Here is a 20,074-nt window from a genome sequence, read left to right as displayed (position 1 = left end):
CAGTGTTAACTCTATATTTGGATTCCACTGGAGTGGATTAAGGATTTTTTTTTACTGCAAACCCACGGGATTCTGGGAGACATAAAAGAGGAGGCTGTTTGCATCCATGCTATACAAATAATTGCAGGTTTGAAATCGACTGTAATTTCAAGCACCAGCTATATGGGAGAGTCTTGCTTTGATGTACAAATCCAGAATTCACGGGGGATTAGCATCCCAAAGGTTAGCAGTTGCTAATTATGGGAGATTGGTTCTACATATCTAACAAGGCAAGGAGACAGTCTTAATAAATAAGATGATTCATAAGGAACAAAGATAAGAGATAAGAAGGATGTATTTTATTTTGCATGGAGTGATACCCTGTAATGCCCCTCTTCTCCTTATGTGTTGGAGTGTTAATGGACTGAAGCTGTGCCTTCTCTATTTTGTTCACAAAAGCATTGAGATTTTACAGATATATAATTTTTTTATATGATATCTTAGAATATTATACCTTGATTGTATTTGCGAGTTCCTGTAGTGTAAAAAATGCTTGTTACTTTTCTACCAGCAGACCGTGAAGCTGCATTATCATAATCCCTAGTTCCATTCCACTAACCACCACTAGCTAAATGAATCTATTATTTTTGCCTTGAGCATGAGAGGCGATAACAGAAGCATGCAACAAAATGCAATGAATTAATCTGAATTTAAAAACACCCTCTTAGTTGCTGTTACCTCATACAGACCTACAGTGGATTATTTTATTTTATATTGTTTTATGTACTTGACTTCCCGTTTAATTTAGTTATCAGACCATTATAGGCTTGGCATGCTGTTAACCCTTAAAACCTCTTTCCGCTTTTAACTATTCAAATTATTTGCTATTTGACCAAGGAGAGTGATGTAATGCTGCATCAGGTGACCTGACCTCCACAATCACCCGACCTCAACCCAATTGAGATGGTTTGGGATCAGTTGGACCGCAGAGTGAAGGAAAAGCAGCCAACTAGTGTTCAGCATATGTAGGAACTCCTTCAAGACTGTTGGAAAAGCATTCCTCATTAATATGGCTGAGAGAATGCCAAGAGTGTGCAAAGCTGTCATCGAGGCCAAGGGTGGCTACTTTGAAGAATCTCAAATCTCAAATATATTTTGATTTGTTTAACACTTGTTTGGTTACTACATGATTCCATATGTTGTTATTTCATAGTTTTGATGTCTTCACTATTATTCTACAATGTAGAAAATGGTAAAAATAAAGAAAAACCCTTGAATGAGTAGGTGTTCAAACTTTTGACTGGTACTGTATATATATATGCACAGAAAATGTCATCCCGCGACCCACAAGTGGGTCCCGACCCACAGTTTGGGAACCACTGCAGTAAAGTACTCTCTCCTCCTCAGGCTCAGCAGCCCCTCCCTTGGCCTTGTAGATCGGACATGGCCATTCTGGCCTCTTCACATGGCCCTAAATTAAACATGTCCGGGACGAGGCGGGTGCCTGCTCTGCCTCGGGAAATGCTTTTTCATGTCCTAATGAATGTGCCTGGGGGGGTCTCACAGGGGGATCCACTTCACCCCTCATTAGGCAGGGGGGGTTGTTTCTGTGCTCATGCTGGAGAGCAGCCTCCTGGAGAGGGAGCCCTCCCACCCCAGCTCCACGTCCCACGCTCTCCTACCCTGGCCTGGACCCCGACTTCTTATCCTCCCCTCTCTCTCCACTCCCCTCTCTGCCTGTATCAGAACTGACTCCGCACTTCCCTGATTCACTTTATACTGTAAGAGGCCTTATCAGAGACGGGGTTGTCTTGGGGGAACCAACTGTTAAGCTGCACATTCCATAGAGATGACAGGGACACGCGGACCTGGGGACAGGAGCATGCTCCTGATGACGTTTTAATGGCCTTGTTTGGTTTGGACCTGTGATTTATTGCTGTATATACCAGCGCTAAGATTTTTTTTCTCTTTCCTGACGTCAACTAAACTGTTTTTGCACGGGTCTTGCACGGGTCTGTTTTTGCACGGGTCTTCCTGTCTTCTGAGAACTTGTAATGAAAAAAAGGTTGACAGACTCATCAGGATTGTGTTAGAAAGGAAGCTTTATGACAAACCGTCCTGTCTTCATTAGTGGGTGTGACAGGCGAGCGCTGTGGGCCTTGCTCTGAGGGCCAGCTGTGGCCTTGGCAGGCTCTGGTAGGAGGGGGAGGAGAGGAGAGCCACTGTAATACTGTGGAAGTCCCTGTCAGTCTCCAGCTCTGGCTCAGTAGTTCTCTCCCAGTGTACCCTGTATGGCGTATTCTGCCTCTCCAGTGGAAAGTATTGACTGCTTCCTGTTGTTGATGAAGCAACAAAGCATGGCGGCTTCCTGGTTGAGGCGATGCGAGGTGGTGGGGTGGGGAGGGAGGGATTTACTGTCTGTCAGCTCCCACTCGGCACACACTGGTTCAATCAACATTGTTTCCACATCATTTCAATGAAATTACGTTGAACCAATGTGGAATAGACGTTGATTTGACGTCTGTGCCCAGTGTGATGACTTTGCATCGGAACAGAATGGGCTGAAGAGCTGATTATTATTCCAGGGCTTTTGGGATGTGTTTATGCCATCATTAATCTTAGTGCTTCTTTATTTGCCTGGGATTAAGCTCCATGGTACATTCCCTGACAGTCACCGAAGCAGGTTCACCTAAAGGTAGCAGGCAGCTAGGCAGCGAACGCTCTGCTCTGCCCCCCTTCTGCAAACAAAGCGTGCAAAGTGAGAAGGATGCTTTTTGCATGGCTGCTTAATCCTGCCATGTTAAACAAAACCAGACCAGTGTTTATAGGGCTATGAAAACAGTGGTGCAGCGGGACTGTGCCTCACAGGCTTTAAGCAGTCTGACCTTTGTGTGGCAGCAGACGACTTCTCATACTCCTCGGTTATCTAGGAATGTGCCCCATACAGCATGGCTCAACTGGGAAATAGCATAGAACTACTGTTGTGGTGCAGGTCCTCTGCAGGGAATGGGGGGGGGGGGGGGGGGGGGGAATAGTACTTCTGCATTCCCAGGAATGCATGTGTATTTAAAAAAAAAAGTAACATTGTTTAATGGTAATGAATCCAGTAGGATACTGTATCTACCTGATAATAAATGGTAGTTTTACAGCATTATAAAAGTGGTTTCTACAATGATAAGGACTACATTCACATTCATAGTAATTCATTTGGCTTTAATCAGACAGATTAATACTACCAGCAGGAAAATTGAATAAATAAATAGATTTTTAAATGTGCCTTGCAAATTTGATCAGAAATACATATTTAACATTATGGCAATCAAGTGTTTGGAGTCAAATCATTTTGCACATTTAGTGTCATTAAAGATAAATGATGCGTGATGAAAGTGTTCACAGTGTAAGACACTAAAAGCAAAGGGTTTCCTGAACGGAACAGTAACGTCTCTCGCTCTCACACACTTTCCATTTCACTCTCTGCACCTGCAGGAGAGAACCAAGTCAAGGTATCTGAATAGGGCTTGCACGGTAGAAGACAAAACTTCCACGTGAAAATATAGTGAGACAGTGACTGGTTCCAGTGTTTGAAAAAGGTCTCTTTCTGAGGCTCCATGACACCGCTGATCCCTGGAAAGGTTGGGTGCCTCTAGTTTCAGCTCTATCTCCCCTGGATCTGTGGGGGACAGGATTCAGTATCCCTGCTAATGTATCAAGCCCATTTGTCTCAATCACACATCCCTGGAAGTATCGCCTGGCCGTTGATGTAATTCATCTTGCCTGTCCTTGCCTTCTCTTTCCGTGCTGATGAGAACACAGGACCTTCAAACAGAGTGGCGGAGGTGGTGTAATGTCACTAGTCAGTCTACTACAAGTATTAACTGTTGTGTAATGGAGGCTCGGACATAAATATAATGACATCCATTGTGAAAGCACTATGACAACATTCTCTAAAAGGAAGTCATTCAAAGCAACCACTTATTCAGCAGCACATCGATTGTATCTGTATCATTCCAATTTAATTTCAACAGTGTTTTCTGTCACAATGTATGAATTCTGTTATCTTTAAAACTTCTTATAATTCATTATTTTCTGCTGCCTACATAAACATCCCTCTAGCAACAGAATGATAGCTAGCCGTGAGGTACATCACACTGTGCTGCACAGTACAATCCACAGGACATGTTGTGTAAGCTGATATTATAGTTAGGAAGGACTGTGACATACTCAGTGGCTGCTGTTTGATTCATGTCTTGACACACAAGGCCACCATGATGTTTAGCTGAGAGTCAGAGGGAAAGGCATCCCTGTTCATATGCTTGGGAATGACTATTATATTGTGTGTAGATGGTATGGACCAAGTGTTTAGCTACGTTAGCCCTATACCCCTGCCTACAACACAGTATCCCTTCCATTACTTCTGGCTCATGTGGAGCTTCCCTCAAGCTGATGCTTGCTATCTGGAGCCAATCTGTGGAAGTTAGTCAGTGTGTGGAACAGGTTTTCCTAAGGAGCGCACAGAGGGACAATTACTGTCAGCTGAAGTAATCTCCCTGCCTGCTCTCCATGTGTGTTCTGGCTCTGTGCCCCTCACCCACTGACCCTGGGCATCAGCTTGAGCCGGGACCTCCAGCATCCCTCCCCTCCACCCCCACGGAGGGACAGTAGCCTCTCACACACCGTCTGCCATGGGCATGTCCCAGCAGACAGGATTTATACACATGTTCCCTCCACACACACACACACACACACACACACACACACACACACACACACACACACACACACACACACACACACACACACACACACACACACACACACACACACACACACACACACACACTGCACACATGTCCCACACACATATTCAGTACCCCACACGTAGGTTCAGTGCCACACACGTTCCACATAGATGTAACATCCAAATGTACCACATTATTAGCGCACATGCAACACCCACAGGACGTTGTCTGGATGTCAGTCTGCTGTATGTTGTCATACATAACTTTACGTCTGTCTGTGAAGAATAGAGTTGATAGTAAGGATCATATTCAATGAAGCCCAGCAGCAGTCAAGCTTCTTACAGAAATGCATATTAATGCAGCAATTGCAGGAGAAAGGAAGTGGTACGGCGTGACAATGGTGAATTCCCCTGTGCAATGGAACAAGCTTCTTTGTTGTTATGTAAAATTCTCACTGTATAATTGCACTGGATGTTTTGAAGCTTTCATTCCTTATATGTCTCTGTGTATTCCGATGCCAGTATGTTGGCCTGGCCTCCAGGGATATGGAGGTAGAGAGGTTCTTAACTAAGAGCACTGTGCTGATGACAAGCCTCAATCAAACCTTTAACCACAGCCTGCTCAGCTCAAGTGGCCAACAAAACTTTGTAAGCCGGAGCAGGAGAGAAAACGCCCCCCCCCCCCCCCCATAGCTCTGAATTTAAACAGCTTTCAAACGGATGGCTCCTGAAGCAGTCTATCTTCTGGTCCTCTGTGATTTCAGCCTCAGTGATTTTGAGTTCAACTCCAGTCCAGTGCCATGTTTCAGTATGTATCTGCCAACAAAATAAACAACAACCCTCTACATTCAGTGTTGTATTAGAGATGACTAAGTACACACAGTGTGTTCTAAAAGCGTGTAAACATTCGCTTTTTTAAATGAAGATTCATTTCATTCCATTTAACTGTTGCAAATTGTTTGCCTCCCATCTCTCACGGCTCACTATGACTAACTGGGATCAGGGGCAGAGCAGGCAGAATCAGAATGAATACATAAGTGCGTGCAGCAGTCTCCAGATTGACTGTGTTGTGGCATCAGAGCAGAGCATGCAGTGTGGCTCTCTCTCCCTCCTATTCCTGTCCTCCTCTGGGACTGGGACCCAGACACACAGTGACAGAGGGAGAGGGGGCGTGCCCCGTGGCACTGGAGTCCCCTGTACCAGGGCCCAGCTTCACCTGTCACTGATCAGAGGAAGGGGGAGGCGGGGGGGGGGAGAGAGAAAGAGAGAGGGAGCTCAGGTGGAGGAGGGCGGGCCGTGCCGGGTATGGGAGAAGAGCCCCACCACACATTCTCCACTTCATGGCACTCGTCTGCTCTGTAAACCAAGGCTTTTGTTGTTTCCCCCAGAGTGCAACACACAGACTCACAGTCAGGAAGCTCGTCAATCTTTGCCATAACAACACATAAATTAAATCCCAAATTACTGTTCCTCTGGCGGAGTAAAAGACATGGAGAGAGATGTCTCGTGCTGTGGTTTGGGAATATTCTTTCCCTCTACTGCTCCCCCGCATTGAGGGTGTCAGAATGCATTTCAATAAGGCAGTCAGGTAAAGAGGCAGAGAAGTGCTGCTGTGTTGTACAGGCATCCCGATTTGGGCGGTGTTGAAGTATTAATGGCCTCACACACAAACAAACACAGAGATACACGCATGAGTTCATCCCAAAAGCAGCCCAGGGCTATCGTCCAGTCCTGGGTTTTAGCAAAGCCATTTCAGTTTGCAGTGCTATACAGGAATAATAGGGAAGCTCAGAGCTGTTCCACTGAAAGTAGAATATCTTGAGTGATGGGGATCATAGCTTCTTAGGCTATTAGTTGATAGAGAGGAATTAGCAGGAGGCAGCATAGAGACATTAATAATGCTTAAATTCTGCTTTTCTCTGTTCTAGTCCTCATGGTCTAAATATTGTTGGCTGGTTTGTGTGTTGAACGGACAGAGGCGCTGTAAAATTATGATACTGGCTTTTCCTCTGCAGGTGAATATCTGAATCTGATATCTCTGAGCTGCACTGAAGTAGAAATGTCATGAGGACAGACTCATGGTAATAAGCCAACAGGCTCCAGTCCCCAAACAAATAACACATTTATACTATTCTGTCTGTGCTCTGTACCACGGCTGTCCTTTGCCACTGACATTCAAATAACCTTTCTTCTGCTGTGCAATTGGGAATAAAAAAGTGCTCGTTCTGTTCCGTTAGACTACAACATGACAGCAGCGCCTTGGCAGATGAAAAGAGGCAGGATCTGATTCTAGCTCTTGTTTGCCTGTCTGTCTGACTATCATGGGTTTCAATTTAGCATAGACTATCTTTATCAAACTACAGCTGATCTCCATTGCCAAAGGGGGAAATTAATCTAGCAGTCAAAATGTGGGGAAACTACGATATAAAAATGTGACTTACTGTGCCTTTGCCAGCTAGTCGACTGACCCGTCGTACCAATGGTATTTTGCCGGTGTAAACTGTATCTAGATAGAGATTCTACTAACATATTTCTGTATTTTAGCCCTGTGTGTAGTCAAGTGTTATTTTTCAACATTTGCCTAGTTGTTGTTGTGTTGTGAAATGTTTTGCAGAGAATTTTATTAAACTGTTATTTGTCCCTTCTTTGTTGGATTGGAGAGCCATTGCTAATCTGCCCATAATGCTGACCTGTACACAGGCGCAGCATTGCTGTCCAATCACTTACATAATCTCCAACATGAGCCCACTGGTTTGCATCATTTGGGCACTGACAGCTGTCAACACACAGGCAGCCCCCCCCCCCCCCCCCCCCCCCCCCCCCCCCCTCACACACACAAAGCAGTCTCCCTGCTGTCTCTCAATAAAGGGATGCAGAACCACATCCATACCCTTAAAACATGCCCACCACTACAACTACAGTCTTACATTTTCTGCCTCTTACCACAAATATACACTTAAAAAGAATGATCCATCTAATAGTGTTAGAATGCACACCACAGATGTTGTGTCCAATGAAGAGGCAGATGAAGACATTACACCTTACTCTATGAGGTCTTCCATCACTCAGAGATATGTTGTATATTGTATTACTCTGTATGTAACACCCTTGTAGTAGGCGTAGTCATCCATGAGAAATGATCTAGAAGCTGTGCCACAGCCCAGTAATGGGTTAAGCTTTCAGCCTCAGTTTGTGTCTGTAATGTAAGGGAGCATCCTAATCCTCTAAACGTTATTTCAGTAGTCCAGTTGTCCAGGAAAATCTGAGTGTGCAGTAGGAATAACTTGGAGAGCCTCTGTAGTGATTTGTTTATGTCAGTATTTGCACTGCCCTGCACATATTCCTGCGCTATTTCATTTGTATAGCACAAATTCAAAAAACCTTACTTGAGTAAGATCTGGGATCATATGGGTGTGAAGAATGCCACTGAAAAGGCTTACCATTAGAAAATAAAAAGCTGCTTCTGGTTGTTTTTTTGCCTCAGATAATGTGGAGCACGTTCGCTACTAAACTGTAGATAACAATCTGTCTCCAATGAGTAGCGGTGTAACATGAATAATACGCATCAGCTATTCACCATTAAAGGATCAACCTTTTTACATAATTGATATACCTTCAATATATTTAGTCAACACCACACTTTTCCTCCCTCCTAAACGATGCTCTCCAGGTACAAATGAAACTATAGCATATTTGAGAGGCGCAGGGGAAAATGCTCACTCTGACAACAACTGTCTTTGTGGTGCTTATGTCAGGTCTAAAGCGCTAGTTACAGAACGCAGTACGCTATGACAGGGTCCCGGGGAGCAGTTAGCATGCGGAAGGCAAAACCTTTGTTTCATTTTGTAAACGGTTTTCTGTTCATTTCCTGGGATTAATAAGTGCATTGTTATCTTCATGTGGGGTTTGATCTCAGGGTGGTTTGGTACACAGTGCAGGGCAGAGGGGGACACAGACAGGGCTTGACATCCTCAGTCTCCAAAGAGCCTTTATGTGATGTGAATCAGTGTCCTTGAACTGCACAGCGACGGACACAGACAGAGCATCTCTAACAAGTTGTGGCGTATGACAAACCTAGGCTTCACTACTACATGAGGCTGGCTACTACACAGTCCTCTCACCATGTGCTAGCCATTGTGAAAGCCGAAAGCCACCCACACCAGAGGTTGATCCTCCACCGAGGATCTTAGTCATTACCTTTTTCATTCTTTCTGTAGATGGGTATTTTGTGAATGCTGCCGTATGATTCACAGTACATTATCTGTGTGCGTCAGCAGGTCCCCCCTCTCTTTGATGTGGCCTGTGTGTGGAGGCAATCTCACAGCGCTATGAGGAATGGGAGGCTGCTGAGTTGGGCTTTAGCATGGCTGACCGTCTCACTGTGCCTGGCTTTGATGTCCTAAACAGAGCAGGCAGGGCTGCCTGGCAGGCGGGCGGGCAGGCAGGGAGGCAGGCGGGCGGGCAGGCAGGCGGGCAGACAGGGAGGCAGGCAGGCAGACAGGGAGGGAGCACGGCAGGCAGAGAGACATGAAGACAGGCAGGCAGGCGCTGTGAATGTGATCATCAGCAGTGAGCAGCGCTGGTCAAGCCCAGACACAGAGCCAGCAGCGAGCTTCACAATGGCAGTTAACACCATGGCTTCTGTCAATAGCTATTGACTTCCAGATGTGAAGTACTTAGGCACAAGGCCTTTCTGTTTGACCATCGCCCCCTGTGTGAATTCATTTTAAACCACTCACACTATCCGAATTGTAGTCTGACTGGGAGCCCCAGGACCAGCCATTCCAGATGGCAGCTTGCTACAAATATTGACGTGAACCCATGGTGTAGGTGACTTAATGGCTTATTTGATCTTCATGCTGTTATTATTCTGTATTATTCCTCATGAATCTTTACCAGAAAGCAGCTTATTTCACTGTTATTAGATTGGGTTCTTCTTTTACATAGCAAACCACAAAGTCTACCACAGTTAGACTGGAGACAAACCCTTTTTACTGTTGAGTGCACCGAGCATTCAGAGGCTTGTGTAGTAGTGTTATCTGGTGAGGCTGTGTGCATTCATGGCCTCACTGCTGCAGATAGGGCTTTGTGAGCCATCCTCATCAGTGTGTGCCCAGCCCTGCCGTTTCCACTCCCTCTGCCTTCACCTGATGTGGCACAGCCTCTGTCAGGCCTGAGCGAGCATCCAGCCAGCCCTGCCTCTTCAGGGGAGATGAAGGCATCTCACAGCTACCCTGGGCAGCAATCTAAGCCTGGAGCTCAGAGCCTGGAGCCCGTGGGAAAGCGAGAGGGCTGGAAGTTGGGAGCTGGAAGCTGGGCTCAGAGTAGAGGATGCAGCTACAGACACAGTCAGAGTGACAGCCCTGCACTGCCACCCTGTGGCCAGCGCCCGCCAATACAGTCCTGTTTCTCCACCACAACTCCAGCCAGCCTTAATTACAGCACGCTTCACTTGTTGTGAGTGCATGTCAGAACAAATTATGTTTGTAATGAGGCTGAAAATGTTAAAGGAGTCGCAACACACTGCACCGCTAATGCTCATGCAGGGAGAGCACAAAAACAAACAATGGAGTGCACTGCCCATAATGCCAGTGTTCAAACAGAGATAACCAAAACGACAACCGTCTCGACACAATGCAGAAATTCATAATGATTATTTATAAAGTAACCCTCTCAGCAAGCGTGTCAAAACCTGGCTCCTGGTTTGTTTTCCCTGTAGTCTAGGCAGACTATGGTCATTATCCCCTATTGTACAGCAGGATACCCAGTCATCCCAGGTGTTTTCCATATGATAACTGACTGGTGTGTGTGCCACTGCTCTCTTTGTTCATTTGACTGAAATGTAGGCTAATTCTGCATCTAGGGGTGAGGTCTTGTCGACTTCTGCAGTGCTAACAGAGATTCCTGAATGGAGGGACAGTGTGTATAGTGGTAAAGGGTTGGTGGATCAGCGGCCCTCCCTTGGGCACACTTCAGGGACACCGACATTATCCACATGACACAACAGACGCTCCCAGGCAGCTGATTAAATGGGCTCTGAGTCCTCTGGATGGAAGACCCATTTGATATGATCAAATTCATTTGAAGGGATTGGATGTGAAGGTGTACTAAAGTAGTACAGAGCTTCTATCTACTCTGGCCTATATGACAGACTCTAGGCCTGGTGTATAAAGCTAGGGGAGAGACTGATGTAATACCTTGCCATACTATAATGGATGTAATACATGTAGCTGGTTTTAGATGTTTAGAATGGGTCATGAGTAAAATTATACATTTTCAGCACTAGTAAGAGTAGGCTGTTTGATAGTGCTCTTTGCTCTGATTGGCTGTATGTGCATTTGGGTAAGGAGCCACTATAGAGTAATAATCTTTTCTCAGTGTAGATCAGATAGTATGGTTTGTCTGGCGCTACGGCGTGCTGTAACAATGGCAGTCTGAGATGCTAGCACTGTGGAGGAGAGCTGGGTTATAGATAGAGATCTAGTGTGGAGGCAGAGAGAGACGTTGTGTCAGAGGCTGCAGTGATAAAGCATGAGAGCTGTAGGACAGGCTGGGGGTTCTGTGTCTGAGATGCCTCTCTGTGTTCCGCTGCCCTGTGGCCTGCTGCTCTGCTCCTGTGCAGGGGGCCGGGATGGATGAGACCTGTCCCCCCCATGCCTGTGTCCTCTATGCCCACTAAATCACCCACAGGCCTGTCAGCAGCGGAACACTATCGACCTCACTGAACTCTACTGCACTTTACTACTGTCTGAAGTGACAGCCTTCATCCACTCCCACCTCACTGGGCCTCATATAGCTACTCACCATCCCAATAGGAAGGTTATCATTATTTGTGGCCATACTGGGTTTTCTTATGGGGTATGGACGGTTTTGAAGTTAAAGAGGTAACATTAAGTATTTTTTTCCATTGGGGAATATGTTCAGTTATGTGGGTGAATGGTAGTCTGTGTCATTTGTGCCTGCAATGTAAATCGACATTGTGTTTACAGTGGTTGGCTGGTGGCTCAGTGAAGATTCAAAATGGCCTCCTTCATGCACGACTCAGTAAATATTCATTTAATGTTGTGTGGAAGTGAGGATTCAAAGCCACTGGGTGAGATGTTTTTGAAGCGCAGTGCTCTTTCATGTACCAACATGCTAAACATACTGAAGGTGTTTTACTCTGACAGCAAAATGTTGATTTTTTCTTTGCTTCTCTCCAGCTCAAATCGAAATAATTCCCTGCAAGATCTGTGGAGACAAATCATCAGGCATCCATTACGGTGTGATAACATGTGAGGGCTGTAAGGTAAGCACCCAGAGAACTAACATGTGGGTGTTGGGGTGGGGTGGGGTGGGGTGGGGGGACAGGAAACAGAAAAAGTTGAACTTACAAGGAAATACCTTTGAACATGTTGTCTAACTTTTGAAACGATCTTTCGAGAGACGATAAAGTGTAAACTCACAGAGAGCATCATCAGTAAAGTGGTCAAGCCTTACAGAGGACATCACAGAGCTCCACTTTTAGCAGGACAAAGTGACTCCTCTGCCTTGTACAGACTCTCCCTCTCAGGCACATGCTGCTTCAGTGTTTCTGCTTCTGCTGCAGCTTGCTTTTCCTTCAAATAAAATCAGCAAAAGAAGTTTAGTTTGCTACAGTATGCTGCTTTTATCGAAGCAAGATTTTGTACTGTTTCAAATATACCAGCCATTCACAGTGAGGGGAATTTATTTTGTGCTTCTAGTGTATTCTTGTTCTTGTGCTTGTCACTAGGGGAGTCATTAATATTCTTCCAACAGGCAGCAGCACCTTTATTACAGAGAGACAGAAGCTCTTTCAGCTGCTCCTCAGAGTCTCTCTCTCTCTCTCTCTCTCTCTCTCTCTCCCCCTCAGACAAGAGCTAGCTGCCTTGGAGAAACAAAACGCTGAAGAATAAACTGCTGAAATGTATCTTTAATGATTGCTAATTACTCCAGGCAGAGAGGCATTTAATGATATGTGCGAGTACAAGAGTTTGGACCATAAATCACAGCATTATTAAAGAGTGCTGCTTGTCACCAGCAGTTCTAGCCTGGCTCCTGTAATGGCTGCCATTATAAAGCAACTCGGCAGCTGTCAGCTGTTTTCTTGTAATTAAACAGCCAATGAGCAGATAATTAAGACATATGTGTATGGAGAAGTGGAGTGGGGCATGTTAATGATGTGCTGGAATCAATTCATTAAGTCAAAGGATGAGGATTCCAATCGGTGTGTGTATGACATCTTTTAGCACTGCACGTGTTGGAGCCCTGTTATTAATCAACACTAATTACACAAACTATAGAAAAATACTGTCTACAATTATGATCATACCCAAACACACTACCCCCTGCAGTAAACATTGTTAAAACACACCACCCCTTCAATAAAACGACATAGCTCTCTATACAACTGACATTAGAACACAATAGCCTGCAACACAATGGCAGTTCAGTATTCTACATTATTTCAGCAACAATACCCTCAATAGTGATGAATACTGTCAATAAGTACCCAGTGAAACGCAATGTTTAGAAAAATAAAAGCCTATCAGTCATTGGATACAGCAGGACCACTGTGGTTCATATTGTAAGCATGGTTGGCTCCACTCCCTCTCTTTCTCCTGTCTTAGGGCTTCTTCAGGAGGAGTCAGCAGAGCAATGCGGCTTACTCATGCCCCCGTCAGAAGAACTGCCTGATCGACCGCACCAGCCGCAACCGCTGCCAGCATTGCCGGCTGCAGAAATGTCTGGCAGTGGGCATGTCAAGGGACGGTACGTACCACCGTCAACAAGAGGGGAGGGGATGGACACACTTTCAAGACGACACATGAAAGTGAATAGGGAATTATTGGTAGATAATCCAATTGTTCTATGATATTTTTTTAATGAAAGATAGATGTGACAGATTGTTATATCATAAACACCAGAGTGGCTAGAGTAGGGAAGTGTGGACTAGACAGACGTCATTGTCTGCTTAATTTCCACCAGTAACTGGCGTGGCTGTGCAGTAAGTTGGCAGGTGTGACAGAAAGTAGGGTTGATGAACAGAGGGTCATTAGGAGGTGTCATTAGTGCTGGACTGGTGCAGCTGAGGCGCAGTAATGGAAGCACATAGGTGAGTGTCTATGGGGGAGGAGGGACCTCCTGCAGGGCATGTGGCTGGGCTGAATTGGGTTGGGCTGGGCTGGAGGGATCAGAGGAGCCTGTAATCAGGCCAGGCCTTTAGAGCCTTTCCGCTGCTCACACACATGGACACACACACACATGCACACACACGCGAACACACACAGACCCGCACAATCAGGACAGGCCAAGGTGACTCCTGCATTTACTCAGCACACCAGAGTCCATCTGCCCGCGCTCCCCTCTGCTCCGCTTACTTCCACTCTGTCCACACACGGGCCATCTGACACTCTGCCAGACCCCAGAACTCTGAGCTCACTCTCAGGACCAGCTCTGTTTAGTGTGCAGGGCTCTATTAAACAAACTGTCTCGTGTCTGAGTGGCCTGTAAGCTGTGTCATTCTGTAGGTTGCTCTCTCGGGGTAGTTCTCATGCAAGTAGGATGTTAGTGTTGAAGGTTTCGTAATGCTGATTGCTCCACTAATACTTCCTGAAATCACAAATCTTACCTGTTATAGAGAGGCTAAACTGGAGTCACAGGTGAGTGTTATGTCAATGTGTCAGTAGTAAAGGAGAGTCGGCTCCCTCCCTCTCTCCCTACAGCGGTGAAGTTTGGGCGCATGTCGAAGAAGCAGCGGGACAGCCTGTATGCGGAGGTGCAGAAACACCGGCTGCAGCAGGCGCAGCGGGACCACCAGCAGCAGCCCGGCGAGGCCGAGCCACTCACACCCACCTACGGCCTCTCGGCCAATGGCCTCACAGAGCTCCACGACGACCTCAGTGGCTACATGGATGGCCACACCCCTGACGGCAGCAAGCCCGACTCAGCAGTCAGCAGCTTCTACCTGGACATCCAGCCCTCCCCTGACCAGTCCGGACTGGACATCAACGGCATCAAGCCCGAGCCCATCTGCGACTTCGCCCCCGGCTCAGGCTTCTTCCCCTACTGCTCCTTTACCAACGGAGAGACATCCCCCACTGTGTCCATGGCTGAGCTAGGTGAGGAGCAAGGGGGAGATGGGAGAGGAGAGGGGGGAGGAGGAGGGAGAACAACTCAACCGTGGGGCAAATGACACAAAGGTTGCTTAAAATAGCAGGCGGTTGGAGACTCATCTCCAACACTCATTAAAAGAGCCTCTTTTTTGTAATTAGTTTCCATTAATTAGGGCCAATCAGGATCCAGCAGGGCACGCGTCTAGGGAAATCATTTTTTTAGGCTCCCCTGTGCCTTGGAACTCCTTTTAACAGATGTGTTTTCAAAACCATTTAAATTCTTATACTCAATATTTCTCTCTGAGCAAATGTGACCTTTGTTTCAATGAGTAATATTGTGCGGCCGACCGCCCCTCCTCCCCGTGCATAACTAGATTGGGTTTGGCAGAACCTTCAGCTGGGAGCTTCCTGGAGGCAGTAAAAGGAAATGTCAACAAGCGTCTTCCCAGTCAAATAAAGCCCAAGCTCTCCACCTCCTAGTTGAAGCTCTGTAAATAAATCATATTTTCATGTGGCATAGTTCACCTGTGAGCTCCTCCCATTCCCCTTGAGCAGTGTTCAGGACTGACACTGTTGTGATGTGCTGTGCTGTGCTGTGCTGTTTGGTTGTGTTGCAGAGCACCTGGCCCAGAACATCTCCAAGTCTCACATGGAGACGTGTCAGTACCTGAGAGAGGAGCTGCAGCAGATGACCTGGCAGGCCTTCCTCCAGGAGGAGATAGAGACCTACCAGACGAAGGTACTGGACAGTACACTACACTTCCACCAGCATCACCACTATCACTACCACAAACCAGTACTCACACTAGAACTGCTTTACCTGCCTCACTGTTCTACAAACACAACAGAGCTAATCCCATCTGTTCTACAGCAGATAACCCTTTTCTCTTTCCGTCCCTCTAGCCCCGAGAGGTCATGTGGCAGCTGTGTGCTATCAAAATCACAGAGGCCATCCAGTACGTGGTGGAGTTTGCCAAGCGGATCGACGGCTTCATGGAGCTGTGTCAGAACGATCAGATAGTGCTGCTGAAAGCAGGTATGACAGCCCGTCAACACGGCTCACCGCCGTCTTTCCCCCACCACCCCTCAAACTCCCGTCTCCCCCTCAGGCGTTGTCACAAGGGCGTAGCTGACCTGACTACACAAAGCCTCCCTCACAGACTGACTGTGTTTCACAGAGCCAGGAGACTCCACCATGCCTGCCTCCTCCATCTGTCCATCTGTCCCTGTCCCTCTGCTGTATAACAGTGCACAGGCTTATAGGCATTAGAGCAGGGAACATCAACAAGTTTTTATTGAACGGATGGTCAGGGGGCTGGAACATAATTACAAATAATTTGTAAACTGCAAATTGATCTCGAGAAGCCCAATCAGATATAATATTTAACGAAAACATAATAATTTAAGACCTTGCTTACATTTGTATATGATCACATACAGTACATCTCTCTATTATGCATGGGAATACTTTGGAACAGATTTCCAGAATTAAAATCTCTTGGAGATGATTTGCTGGTTTTTATGTGCAACAAGAAAATAATAATACAAAAATAAATACACTTATTTTTATATTTTTTTGTTCAGAAAACTTGGGGGAACAAATACAATCACCCACGGGCTGCCAGTTGGGGAACCCTGCATTAGAGGGACTACAGTTTTCCTGAGCTGAGATACTAGCTAGATGCCACGTTGACTACACACACACACACACACACACACACACACACACACACACACACACACACACACACACACACACACACACACACACACACACACACACACACACATCAGCATCCTGTGGGTATTTCCCTGGGATTTTATTTGCATTAGCACTGCCAATAGTAATAATGAAATGGTGACAGAGATCCCTTGTCTACCGTGACATTTTAAACCAGTGCCGCCTCATAAAGCGCAGTAACAGCTTCTATTACATCTCTTTTATCCTCTGATCCAGTCCCACCCAGCGCAGCAGTATACAACATCATGTTTCAACATCCTTTCTTATAGAGGGAAAGAAAAATGTGTATAAATGGAATGCTATTACTTGTTCCATGTCATGGGTTTCTGTTTAAAAGGAATAGGGGTTATAACACGTAAATGACAGAGGAGAAAACACAAAATAGTGCATATGATGTGTTGGGCCTATAGTGATGCCTGACTGGCAACTCTAACTGGATCTGTAGAAGAGAAGAACCCGGATTTAGCATGATGTTATTTCTGTCTCTGCAGGCTCTTTGGAGGTTGTGTTTGTGAGAATGTGCCGTGCCTTCGACTCTCAAAACAACACAGTCTATTTCGATGGAAAGTATGCTGGGCCTGATGTGTTTAAGTCATTAGGTAAGTGCTCCAAATGTTCAATCCTGTGCACGTGTGTGCGGTGCATTGGGGTGTGCACGTGTGTGCACAAGTGTGAGCGTGTGTGTGTTTGTGTAAGCATGCATTGCTTCATATAACAGTCAAAGTTGGCGTATCTCTTTATGTCCCTCCACAAAGTTCTGAGGTCCAGGAAGCTAACACTGAGAACTCATCCTTGCCTAACCTGGATCTCTCCTCTCCCCAGTGGATACATATGGCAGAATATAGTTGTTACTGAGCCACTGCTGCTGCATATGGCTCCTGTTAAGATGGAATAAATAAATCCAGATTGAGTGCCTTTTGGGAGAGTTATATCAAAACCATCATTGAAAGCGCCATAGAATATGGCAGGTGTAAGCAAATAGCATTTGCTTTTGAATGCCATGTCATTACTAAGACACTCCACAGTGTATTTTCCCGTGCATCCAAATGCCTTTGGAGGAAATGAATGTGTCCTTGCGGCAGTGTGAAAGTGTAGTATGAAAGCCTAAACAGATCTGTGTGTGTGTGTGTTGTGTATGCACAATCGTGCGTGTGTGCAAGACTGAAGAGTAACAATGCTGTGCTATTCAGTGTCATGAGTGTGACCTCCCTAACAAGCCTCCCAGTGGCAGTCAGTCAGACAGTCAGACAGACAGTCAGTCAGACACTGCTCCAGATAGAGAAGAGGCTCGGGGCCTGAGGAGGCAGAGTGATGGGGTTCCAGAGCTGCACTGGCATCAGCCTGTCTCCCACAATCCTCAATAATTGATCTAACTAAAAGACTCATTAGTGACCTCATTCTGGGTTGCGTAATGGCACCCAACTGCCAGAATGTGACTAGTCTGGGAGGGAAAATTCAGTAAAAGCATTGCCAGTTCCGCCTCAGACGCTCCCCTGTGCTGTCAGTGCACTGCACCTCCTCTCCCTGCCTATGTGCCTTTCTCCCAATAAAGATCAAGAGTGAGACTGCCTCATCCTCATCCCCAACCATCTCTCTGTGTCTGTATCCTTTGCTGTGGCAGGCTGTGACGACTTGATCAGCTCCGTCTTCGAGTTTGGGAAGAACTTGTGTTCTATGCACCTGTCTGAGGATGAGATTGCCCTGTTCTCCGCGTTCGTGTTGATGTCTGCAGGTAGGTGTCACTGGCAGTACAAACACAAGCGGAGCGGGGGGGGGGGGGGGGGGGGGGGGGCAGACATGCATATACACACTGCAGGGTCTCTTATGTACTTTACCCTGAAACTACTCTAAACAAACATCCATTGAAAACCATCCATCCAGCATGTTCCTCAATTAGACACAGAGGTCAGTCATCAGTTGTACTGGTTGCTGTTTTACTGAGTATTACACCTTTATCCACAGTAGATTCAGAAAACCTTGCAGTGATGATTATGGGTGTGTTTCTTCTCTATGTAGACCGGTCCTGGCTCCAGGAGAAGGTGAAGGTGGAGAAACTCCAGCAGAAGATCCAGCTGGCACTGCAGCATGTCCTGCAGAAGAACCACAGAGAGGACGGCATACTTACCAAGGTACACCCACTGTCTGTCTACACACCCACTCTCATCCATTGCATCTTTCTGTCATCTCACGGAAGGACAGTATATAGAACGGAACTCTACTGGGGCATCACAGATTGTGTACAGTACTGCAGTTATCCACTATTGAACGAACATTATATTAAATCAAGAAGTACATTTCAGAGTTGGCATCATACAGAAGCTAAACTAAGTGAGCAGATTTTTGGAGCAGAGATACGCAGATACTGTATGTAAGAAAGGTGTACAAGCGCCATAAGGTGAGGTGTCAAGATTCCCCTCTGGTGTGTGCCTGTATCAGTATTTACCGGTCAGTTTGTGAGAGTGAATGAAGAGATCTTTATGAGATCTCCATGTCCTTGCCTTACTGTGAATCTAAATAACAGCCTGTCTCTTTTCTTTTCCCCACACAGTTGATATGCAAGGTGTCAACACTGCGAGCGCTGTGCAGCAGGCATACCGAGAAGCTGACGGCTTTCAAAGCAATATACCCAGACATTGTGCGTGCCCACTTCCCCCCCTTATATAAGGAGCTCTTTGGATCGGACTTTGAGCAGTCCATGCCCGTTGACGGGTAGCCAGCAGCCTTGCCAGGTGCCAGCGTGGCCACCGTGGGGAATGTCATGGGGAGCATGAATCTGAGACACTTTAACGGTGCCCTGCACAAACCAGGACGGACGGCACGCTGCACACTTTTCTTTCTTTTTTTTCTTGAGGGGAGGGTTGTGGGTGTATGATTTTCTCCATTTATTTCATTGGGATTAGTTGTCTCTGTTTGGAACCCAGGGGGGACTCTAAGCTCAAGGGACATGAAGAGAAGTTGGAGACAATGCTTTCTCTCTGAATGAACTTGACCCTCTCATGCACATCATTCCAGCATGTTCCCAGGATGTCTCACACTGATTAGCACTCATTGTTTTGACTTGTTTCTACAAAACAGAATTTACTGTATTGACAAAATGATATTGAATTTGGCTATGCACATGCCTAACCTAAAAATCTCCTCAGCACCAATGATCTGGCTCTCCACCTCCCCTCTGAAGCTCCAATATCCAATGTCTCATTGCATTGGAAAACATATCCATGTCAATATTTATTTGTTATTAAATCTATACTGTATCATATACCCTAACGAAGATAGCTGTCTGGGCATGTGTATCCTCCATTAATCCTTGGTAAAGATTATGTTAGAATCTCCTAATGGAAATGTATTGCTGCTAATGTGCTTGTCCTGGTCAAGTTCAGACCCTGTTCTCCTGTGTTCAGTTGTATGTTTGGAATGCAGTGCTTAGAATGAAAACTCGCAGTGACTTTGAGAGAGGCTCCGTCTGCGTGACAATGTAAACGGCACCTCTCTATGGACAAT

General features: G+C 46.1%; 1 protein-coding gene across 2 annotated transcripts in view; it reads left to right on the top strand.

Annotated features, from left to right (window-relative positions):
* The window catches only part of LOC120066682 (nuclear receptor ROR-alpha A), a 284,904-nt gene extending 265,618 nt beyond the window's left edge, over positions 1-19,286 (top strand). The window contains exons 1-10 of one of the 2 annotated variants that reach the window (XM_039018127.1): positions 11,816-11,843; positions 11,920-12,005; positions 13,348-13,489; positions 14,443-14,838; positions 15,450-15,571; positions 15,736-15,868; positions 17,065-17,172; positions 18,195-18,305; positions 18,590-18,702; positions 19,122-19,286. In XM_039018127.1, the coding sequence (XP_038874055.1) occupies positions 11,816-11,843; positions 11,920-12,005; positions 13,348-13,489; positions 14,443-14,838; positions 15,450-15,571; positions 15,736-15,868; positions 17,065-17,172; positions 18,195-18,305; positions 18,590-18,702; positions 19,122-19,286 (1,404 nt within the window). Of the gene's footprint in view, positions 1-11,815; positions 11,844-11,919; positions 12,006-13,347; positions 13,490-14,442; positions 14,839-15,449; positions 15,572-15,735; positions 15,869-17,064; positions 17,173-18,194; positions 18,306-18,589; positions 18,703-19,121 lie in introns of those variants that run through there. The other variant, XM_039018125.1, reaches the window with a different exon arrangement.
* Positions 19,287-20,074: the final 788 nt, after the last annotated feature.

Source organism: Salvelinus namaycush, chromosome 21 (genome assembly GCF_016432855.1).
Source record: "Salvelinus namaycush isolate Seneca chromosome 21, SaNama_1.0, whole genome shotgun sequence".
Classification (NCBI taxonomy): domain Eukaryota; kingdom Metazoa; phylum Chordata; class Actinopteri; order Salmoniformes; family Salmonidae; genus Salvelinus; species Salvelinus namaycush.
Note: the sequence above shows the minus strand (reverse complement) of the source record. Positions and strands in the feature narration are given on the sequence as shown.